The sequence below is a fragment of the Pogonomyrmex barbatus genome, unplaced genomic scaffold (genome assembly GCF_055798465.1).
Source record: "Pogonomyrmex barbatus isolate J1 unplaced genomic scaffold, ASM5579846v1 scaffold19, whole genome shotgun sequence".
NCBI lineage: Eukaryota > Metazoa > Arthropoda > Insecta > Hymenoptera > Formicidae > Pogonomyrmex > Pogonomyrmex barbatus.
The window spans coordinates 231,584-242,130 of record NW_028297115.1 but is presented as its reverse complement, the minus strand read 5'-3'; the positions used below and the strand labels follow the sequence as shown (position 1 = coordinate 242,130).

Genomic DNA, 10,547 nt, shown 5'->3' with positions numbered 1-10,547 from the left:
TGAAGAAATGTCTGAAGTGAATGGAGAAACAAGCAATTTCCCCAGCTAAGTTTATGCAATGGAAAAGTTTTATTATCATATCGTTCATTAATTTTAATTTAATCATAAAAATTACTCGAACAGTATTTAATCTTGCGCTATAAATGGTAGATGATATATTCCTTATGAGGATGTTTAACTTTGGTTGCATCATGAAAACGATAAGATAAAATTGATTAAATTTGTATATATATATATGTGTTTGTAGTTAACCCTCGGAAGATAAAATGGATCTGTTGACAATCGCAGTGCAGCTTCAACCTTTATAAATAAGCGAATTCCAATTATTTTCAATAAAACTCATACTATTAAAACTCATACGGTTAATATAGAGTATTTAATAATTAATGCTAATGGAAATTTTATAATAAATTATCATTGGTTAGATGCAACGCAATATGTTAGTTTTTATAAAATTTTATTTTAGTGTTCTTTCCGTAGCTTTTTCTCTCTCTCTCTCTCTCTCTCACTCTCTCATACTTGCGCACGATCTTTCTACAATTTGCAATAGTTACGGCACTGCAACCTACAGCTCCACAAACTTGTAGAATGTTTGTTTGACTTTATCGATGTCTGATCTCCTAGAGTCTTTTGTCTGCTAATGTTCGAAATTGCGAGAGATGCGGAACAAAGCTGCAATTACTAAACTAAATGCAAAAATGATATATCGCGGGCAGCCGCTCGTGAATGAAGGGGAGGGAGAGGAGGGGGTAGCAGGAGCGGACGGGCTATCAGACGAAAAAATTCGGAATATTTATACTCGGTATTATTAGCGCACGTCGGCGATATCTCGGTGGGCATCGCTAATTAGCCCGCGCGAACGGCGCGGGCCTTTCGGCAAACAGTGCTGGCTACTGTCTTCGACGGCTCTTCCCCGGGCGTAATCAAGATGGTGGCGCCAACCACCCGGCGAGGTCGATTCCGAAACTAATTGCCACGGCTAATTTAGCCCAACGACATATACGCACAGAGACGCCATTCTCGGGGTACCGCGTAATCGCGCTCGCGTAATCACCGTACGCCGTACGCCGTGGAGATCTGCATGGACGACATCCTCACGTAGGTGCTCAAACTTAGACGAGGACACGGACTTTGAACCGGTGTCCAATATCGTAGCGTGGCACATCATTGTTTACAATTAAATGGTAAATAGTCCATTTTCCCTATTGTACAATTATACATGCAACATTTCAATGTCAATATTTTTCTATTCGTAAATTTTGATGAAAATGATAGACTTTATTATGAAGTTATTTAAAAAGAAGTTATTTAAAACTTTAAAATTTTATTGGAGTGATTCAAGATTGAAAATTAAAACTAATGGAAATTATGGAAATTCAGAATATATAAAATCTGCTTTCAAATTTATTCTGAAGTGTAACGAAAACGTAAACTTGTCTTATTAAATGAATTTGAATGGATATTATGTTTTATGTGATTATAATTTTTAAAACAAAACTTTTAAAAGAGTAATATATAAAACATACGAAGATGTTAATGAATAATAATCATGGCAAATTTTAAATGATTGATTTCAGATTGTCAAAAAATTTCTCATGAAACGAATGTTATTAAAATATTGTACTTTTATGAAATTAGTACAGAAACTTAATTCAATTACTAAATTCAGTAATAAAATAACATGTAAAATTAGTTCATATTTAAATTTATATTTGTGATTAAGACTTTTTTGTTTTTAATTTTGTTGTGAAAGATAGGAGGAGACAGGGAGGGGAACAAATTCTATAATTTATGATAATACAATTTATTAAATAAATTCTTTTGATCGTCATTATGTTTGCTTTACATTTATACAAAATTGGAAAAAGAATCTTCTCCAAACTACCAAGAGTTTTATTATTTGCACTCAGACGCAAATGCAATCCCATTTCAAGAATAATCACTAGATATTTATGTACAAAATTATTAACGCGCGGTATATGAATAATATTTACAATTCTATTTACAGTTTCCAATCTTTTCAAGACAGGCGACATTGGCACTGACAAATTTTTAACGGGCCCACGAGCCCTCATTTTTTTTTTTTTTTTTTTTTTTTTAAATTAATACTGGAAAGTTCGAAACCGATGAAATACTCTCTTTCTTATTCTTTCTCTCTCTCTCTCTCTCTCTCTCTCTCTCTCTCTGCAATCATTTTAAAACCATTTTATTAATCAATGTTTTACAATCGCATAATTTGCAAGTCTGCCTTTTTTGCATAGTCCAAATCATTCCTTTGAATGTATAACAATTCGATGACAGATTCTTTCAGCGGTTTCAGACCAGTATCGAACACTACTGCTCTCATTCCCTCGCGGGATGCTGAGTGATCGCATGATGGGGCGTCAACCCGGGATGAGACAGCATTCCTACAGGATAAAGTCCCGCGGGGGTTAAGATCCCCGGGTGCGAAGCATAGAGCGCCGTGTGATGCTGTCTCACGGCCGACATTCTTAGCTTCTCGATTTCCGCTTCTTGCAAACGCTTTGCCTTGGCACGTCGGTTCTGAAACCAGATCTTCACCTGCAACAATAAATCAATTTGATTTTACAACGGCATATTTAGGATAATGAGTTCCGACACGATAACTAATATGGGATATGATTACTCTCGTGTCTGCAAATATTCCGGGACGACGTAACAATTATTTGGAGGGGGGAGAATAATGTTGAGTTGCAGCTTCTAAATTTATATTCGCGCTCCGAGCGAATAACGTTATATCAACGTACAAATAATAATAAAGAAAATATACAATTAAAAAAGCAAAATAATTTTAAAAAGTTTTATGTATACAAAAAATACAAAAAATAATTTATTTCCTACTTAAAGTTAAAGAATACGGGCCAAAAATTTATTATATTGAAAATAATGTCTGGTAATACTTGTATCGACTAGACTTGTATCAACACAAAATTTGTTTGACATTAATTTGAAGTTACGATGGAAATAAATTGTATCAATTTTACAACATCGTATAATTTTCGTGTAATTTCGTTCGGACTGTTGGGATTCGCAGCTCGAGCGTTTGGCATCGCGTTTAAAATCTTTAAAATAAACTGGAAGATGGAGGCACATTAAATCCCATTTAAATGTCACTTTCGAGGCACTTATAATTTTGGCAAAGAGCGCTTCGATGACATCACGATAAAGTCGAGGAGAGGAAACTGATAAATAATCCGCGATATCGCGGCGACGCATCTCCGCGGGCTATAAACAAATCATTACCCCTCGCTGCAATTTTATCGAACGTCTATCTTAATCAAATAATCGGCGCGGTTGTTGTCGGGAATCGTTTCGGAGCGGTGCGACGGCTCGCTCGCGGAAATGAGCTCGCTTACCGATTCACGCTTACCCTGCCCGCTCGTATGCGCGCGCGCGCGCGCGCGCGAAATGCGTTTCCAGACGCGGAAATCGCTGCCAGAGAATCGGGATCTCAACCGAAGATAATTGGCCGGTCATCGCGTGCTATCGCGTGGAACGCATCTCAGACAATTTGTAGTCTATTAATAAAATTACCGTCCTCCTTGCCCTGTATCATCATGTACTCATGTACGGATAACGCGCGTTTACGTGCGCACTAATTACCGCACATCTGACTGGCTCCGCCGAGCCAGCTATAGCTATCCATAACTAAGTCTCGCGAGACACGCACGGACTGTTTTGACTGGTGAATGGCAACCCGGCACCGGAGGAGATAAAAGTGGCGAAAGATGGCAGGGGAGCGTACACACGTTCCGCCGGTGCCAGTTTCAGCGAATTTTAGCGAACGCCGCGCCGCATCGCGCCGCGTCTCGCTAGAAATTACGATCCTCACCGCGGGTCGGTTACTAATGTGCTAATTTGATTGCATAACGGGTGAAGAATTTATGATTCCCAATAAAACGTTCCCCAACTCCGCTTCTCCGATAAATTATCTCCGTAAACTCTCTAATAATAATCTACAATATAAGCTATAATATATATAAGCTGTACAACAATCTTCAATAAATCGACAATAAATTTAAGGCTTTTGTCGAATAAACGCAAGAGTCGAGTTTATTCGTTAACTACGTTAACGGTTAAGAAATATTTGCAAAATCATGTTGTCATATTTCACTGGAGATGTACGAATTATTCGAATACAAATTCGAAACATTTCAAATATAAATTACATACATTAATATCAATATTATTTTTTTTTTTTTTTACATAGAAATCTATTATCTATATATTAAAACTCAACCTAACAATAATTATGTCGTTAATTAAAAGTGATGTTTCAACGATTCAATTCGATTTCATTCGATTCCGGTAAAATTTTGTCGATTCGATTCCATTTGGATGCAAACAAAGAAGTAAGATTCGATTCGATGTCGAGAAATCTTGATTTTCACATCTCTATATATCTTACAAAAAATTAAAGGAATTGAACAAGAAGACATTTTTCACTTTATTCAATCAAGTGCTTTGCATGCATTTTGTCGATAGCAATTATTTATGATTACATTTATATCTATTTAGAGTTAAAAATGCTATATGATGCAGCGAACATCATTGTCTGTTAAGAGCGAATTTGATGCAAAATTCAGGATTCCGTTAACTCGTACGCGAAACAATAATAATGTAGAATCGATTTTAACCTGTGTCTCCGTGAGGTGCAACGACGAAGAGAACTCCGCTCTCTCGGCGACGCTCAAGTACTGCCTCTCTCTGAACTTCTTCTCGAGGGCCAGCAACTGCTGGGTCGTGAAGGGCGTTCTGGGCTTTCGGTTCGGCTTGTGCTTCCTCAGGTTGCACTTAATCTTAGCCGGCTCGCCGTTCTCTGGAAGAGGAGAAAAAAAAGAACACGCTTTCAGTCGGGGGGTGCATGTTGCGCATGGGAAGAGCGACGAGCGCGAGCGTTATGCTCATACGAACAAACTGACGGACAGATAGTCCCCTCTCGCGAAGGTGTTCCTTCGGGATAGGTAGGCCAACGGAGGAAAGGGCCTCCCCCCCTCCCCCCCCCCCCCCCCCCGAGACCGCAATGTCCCGTTTTTGCCGGCCTCGAACCGACTGGGAATAGCCCGGCGAGGGCAAACGCGTCTTTTTAGGGTGCAATTCATAATTTTTCCGTCGGAACGGCGCCGCAAACTGGCCTCATTACTTTTTTGCCGGCCGACCGCAAAATTCCGGCCGCGAATTGTTTCTACACGGCCGGGCCGCGGCATACTACCGCTCGCATAAGAGCGCCGATCGTAACGCCTGCTCGCGCGAGGGAAGACGTCGTCGTTGGCGTGAGCTCGATATTCTCCGAGCTCGTTGTTTAGAAAAAGACACGGTTGCGGCCTCCGTTAATTGCGCGTTAGAAAACACGGCTCATCAATGGTTAATGTTGCGTTATTCTATTAGTCACGGTCATCGTGAAATTGTGTGTGGTCTCTCGTGTGTTCAAACAGGAGCACGGTAATTTAGATAGATCCGCATTTTATTGATATCAATTTGTTGAACTGTTGTAATACCGTCGTCTTAATCTAAGGTGAGAAAAAGCCTTATGTAATCTGGAAATTTTATTAAACTGCGAGAATTTAGATGACGCAGATAATAAAAGTACTTGTGTTATTTTTATAAATAATTTAATCTTAGAAACCGATACGAAGAATGCAAAGAGAAAATTTGCGCCTTTCTAATGATTTAATATCCAATATTTTGATATTTTTTATTTGCCTCTCAAAATAAAATGCAAAACGATATTTGCTAAATTTTATAATATTTAAAAACAATGCAATACTCGAGAAGAAAATAATTGTTCGTATATATTTAAGATATTTTAAATCTTTGAATGTACAGAGAATGTCTATGCTATGTTCTACGCTATGTTTACATAATCGAGAAGTCGTATCGAGCCAGAAGACGGAAAGGAAAGACGGGGAGTCCGGTATCGGAATATATTGGTTATATTCCTTGAGATTTGTCTCGAGACAATTGACAGATTTGTAGAGCGGAGGTGAACAGCTTCTGTACCGAAGCAACGAGCTGAGATCACGACGAGACAAAAGGCCACGTCGTCGTCGTCGTCGTCGTCGTCGTCATCGTCGTCGTCTTGGCAGTTGCCGTTTCTGAATTTCAAATTCGTCGTCGTCGGAGAACCGCCCTTCGCTCGCCTCTCCGCGCCTCGTTCTCGTTCCTCCCTGTCGCCGTTCCAAGATTCTCTACGCATCAGCCCGGGCTTATAACGCGATAGTATGCGCCATGCTCGCGATTCCTACTTCGGAATTGTCCTTTGTATACGTTTCCTCACCGCTCGCTAAGGATTCCAATTAGTCTCGGCATCCGGTGATTTCTCCGCGTCGCAGGGCCACCAAAAACGCGGAGGCCAATCCGATTTCGATCCCGATCGGGGCTACCGATCGAGAATGTGCATTCGAAATAATTAGCTGATTCCGCCGAGATAAGCAAGCGCGCTCCAAACGAATGCAACGATCATCGGACGTAGTGCAAACTGGAAAGAAAGGATTGTGAACGGTTGGATACTTGTGTCTTTTATTTATTGCGTTGCATAACGATCGAAAGGATTAACGTGCTCGATTTCCTCCTCATCGCCCTCGTGTATCGATGGCGCTCTGCGCCTTTTAAAAATATACTTAAATTCGGATATTTACGAGCGGAATAAATAATAATGTGAAGACTATTGCTGTTATTATATTTTTATAATAAAAACAGCATTAAAAGTCAGGAGTCTTTATAATTCATGTATGTATCTGTATAAAAAGAAATAATGATAAAAAAAACAGATAATTACGAAAAGCTTAAAAAAATGTTTCAATAAATTCAAAAGATGAATTTATGCATTTTGCTTCAAATACATAAGTTTTTTTTAAATCTTTTACCTCAACTTTGATAAAACTGTCATATATTCATTTGTTCAATAATACTCAAAGTAAAAAGCAATAATATTTTTAGAAAAATTACGTGTTGTTTATAATTATCTACATACAATTTAAAAATAAAACTATTTGAACTTTTTCACATTTGTATCACCAGTGAATTCTTTTATGGTACAGGAATCACTTATTTAAGATAATCATGATAAAAGAACGGTGGTATAAAACTTTGAAGGGGTGCGCCGATCTGTGAAAGTACCTTCTATGAGAGTTCATATTTCAGAATTATGGCATTTCGCCTGTACTGTGCGTATATTTCATATAAGACCTTATCCGAGATTTTTTTATGCTTACGATAAGGCACAAGTAGATATCTTCATTCTTGAACTAAATTTTACTTTATGTGTATTTATATTTCTTTAATACACACTTATTATCAATATTATTTCAGTTAAATTAGTAATAACTACGGCAGTATCGACATTTTTTTAATCGCTTGAATGCTTTACATAATAATGCATATTCATTACAAATTAATCTACGTTAATCAAATAGTTTATAAAAGAATTAATAAGAAAAAGTTCCTACAATCGTTATAATGAAAACTAATTAATAAATTAAGAAAAACTTTGTATTCAAAAGAAACATTTAAAAGGATTTGTATATAAAAAAGTCAATATAGAAATACAAAATAGCTTATTAAATTGGATGATAAAGTGATTAAATGTTTGAAGGATGAGATAGGTTTTATTATATAACAATATTAGGTAAATTTTTACGTATAAATCACAATCTCTCTCTCGTAACAATTATTTATCAAGCAGGGAATACGTGAGAATTGTTTAGCCCGATTGAGCGACGGTAGGCTATCGTTCAGCAGTGGCTGAAGCGGTCGTTAGAGAATCAATTTCTGTTTGCTCGATTTGTCTCGGGACATCCTTCTGCGATAATCACCCATTCCTTCGTTAAAAAAATTCACGAGCAAAATGTAGTTAAGTTCTCCTCTGTTAAGTCCATCTCTAGTGAACTCCTTAACACAAGCAAAATGACGCCAAGCAAATTATCTCTTGGATAATTGACTTTCGTAATTCGTAAATTGTTAAAATAATTACCAGAGATAATGCCGTTTATGTACAGTTCGTCAAATCAGTTATCAAAAGTTAAAAAAATGTTGTAATTATTTCTATTAGAGAATTGAAGATTTACTATATGGAGACTAATAGAAAATTATTGAGTTGTTACGAGCTGATTGAATCATTGTGTTGTAAAACCGTAAACAGAAGTACATTTGCGTGATTATTACCACAAGATAACCTTCTGCGGAGCTTGTGTTTTCAGAATATCATCACGTACGATATTACGTATCGATAAGGAGTAAAGTTGTCTGGATTCTATATAGCAGCGAGAAATTGCCATCCGTAAACCGCGCATCTGTAACCGCGTAATCGCTTTAGCCGCAATGAACCATGAAAAGAATCTACCGAGGAACACAAGGGCGATTGGCACTCCGCCAAAGTTCAAAGACAATCGCAAACACAGTTGTCGTCGCACGGTGAAATCGGCTCGGCTCTTTTGAAATTGACGTTGAGAACGAGCGAATGATTAATGACTATTAAATGAAACGATTAATGGCTACTTAGGAAAACCATTATGCGGGACATAAAGGAAAATGAGATTTCTCATTCAAGTGTCATTTTCTCTTAATATTATCGGTATATCATCGGCGGATCATCGATCCGCTTAGATATCAATTAAAATATCGAATTAATTGGTTAGACATTTTCAACGTTAAGGAAATAAATAAATGTAAACGGTTAAAAAACAAAAGATTGCAGCTTACCGTTCAGAGGAGCATGATGAGAGAAATGAGAAGGGAAGAAGGCCGTGGCCGCGGCCGCCGCGGCCGCCGCAGCGGCGGCGGCTGCATTCTGATGTCCGCCACCCCAGACCGCGGGGTGAAGACCAGGCGGAATCTCCGGGATACCGCCGATGGTGGAAAAACCGCCGAGATAGGCCGGCGTCGGCCTAACGGGAGTCGGGCTGGACGGATGATGTTGAAGATCCTCGACGTCGACCAGCCTGCTCTCGTCGTCGTCCTCGATGTCGTCCGTCTCGGAACACCTCGAGTGCGCCTCGCCGTGGGAGCTGCTTCTTGGCGACTGCGAGCCGGCATCCTGGCCGTGATGGCCGACGATCTTCGGAGACGAGGAACAACCTACCATTGGTTCCGGTGTGGAACTGGCGTCGGTGGATGGATGCACGCGATAGTCCACGCTATCGGAAGTCGATCGTTTGCCGGGCGACTCGATGTTGCAGGCGTAATCGATCGCTTCGGAATACCTCGGCGGTGTTCTCGACTCCGAAGCGCTGTGAGGAGATACGCAGTGAATCAGTCTGGCCTCCTGATTGAGGCTGGGCGACGACGACAGAGCGTATCTCGACGTTTTCAAGTCGTACGGGTGTTTCAGCACGCGAGGCTCCTGTCGAATTGGCGCGTACGCCGACGATCTCGACGACGCTAGAAGCGTGTCCTGCCTCGTCGACGGTTCCGACGGTGTCCTTTTGGTGTCCGCCAGCAGAGCCGCGACGGAGAAGCTCAATCGATGAGCCGGCTTAGGACTCGCCCGCAGCGCCTGAGCCTCGTCCGCCGAGTCTGGGCTGGTCGATGCAGGCGTCACCGGCGAGGTCATCCTTATTACTGTCATTCTCGGACGTCGATGGATCACCGTTCCGTTTCCGATCGATTAGCACTGCTCGGACTCGCAAAGAAAGAGATGCACGTTCGTGAAATTTCCTGTGCTTGTACAGAAGCTATCCTTTCATTCCGCGATAAAGAGGCTCGGTGTGGCTTCACTGCTTCACGAATGACTCTTCACTGACTCGCGCATCTTGGCCTCTCACGAATTCGGATCTTCGTTCGGATGTTCGGATCTCCTTCGTCCACGGTCAGCTTCAGGGAAGGACGCGCGCGAGGCACATCGATCACACCGGGAATATATATTCGTCCGACGTTTGACAGTGCCCTTGTGGATCAGTGATGACCAGCTCTGACCAGCGGCTCTGAGTAGCCTCTAACCAAGCCGAGCTCTCCGTGTGGACTGAGTTTGACCGCTCAGCCAGCACCGCCCTGATTTTTCCTTTTGCCTCCGGCTGAGCGCCCGGTAGTGGGGACCGACGGCTCGCAACGCTCGTCGACGGAAGAGAGATTCCCCCCCCCCCTCCCCCGTGGAAGTGGGGAATAGAGGGCGATAGAGCGAGAAGGAGAGAACGGGGCGAGGCTGGAAACTGCCAACGGGGGCATTCCTCGCGACGCTCCGCCCCGTGGCTGGGACCCAGGAGCAGGAATTATCTATACAGCGATTTTTGTGACCGAGGGATAAGTTTCTCTCGTGCAAATGCGACGTGCCGTCACGGAGCGGGGAATTGCGGCACGGGAGAGGGGGAGGGGGGCGACGGGGGAGAGATTTAATCGCCACTCGCTTTACTACGTCGGAGACGGTAATGAGCGCAATTGAGCAATTAGGCGTGGTGATTAAGATTGAAAAAAAATTAAGAGTGCGGATGAGATAGTTTTCAATTGTCGCTGCATTAAGTGACACCGATAAAGCGGAGAGATCATGTTTGGATTAGTCGACGTGAAACATCATTTGGAAGCGGACTAAAAAC

The 10,547-nt window shown here is 41.2% G+C and overlaps 1 protein-coding gene across 2 annotated transcripts; it reads right to left on the bottom strand.

Moving 5' to 3' along the window:
- Positions 1-1,788: 1,788 nt before the first annotated feature.
- LOC105426925 (uncharacterized) lies at positions 1,789-10,072 on the bottom strand. 2 transcript variants are annotated; one of them, XM_011638373.2, is made up of 3 exons: positions 8,722-10,064; positions 4,659-4,840; positions 1,789-2,562 (listed from the first exon to the last, which is right to left on the bottom strand). In XM_011638373.2, the coding sequence occupies exons 1-3, from the start codon at positions 9,584-9,586 to the stop codon at positions 2,344-2,346; spliced, it is 1,266 nt and encodes a 421-aa protein (XP_011636675.2). In that variant the 5' UTR covers positions 9,587-10,064; the 3' UTR covers positions 1,789-2,343. The 2 variants fall into 2 exon arrangements, with proteins under 2 accessions (XP_011636675.2, XP_011636684.2); XM_011638382.2 differs by lacking the exon at positions 4,659-4,840 and having other exon boundaries at positions 8,722-10,072.
- Positions 10,073-10,547: the final 475 nt, after the last annotated feature.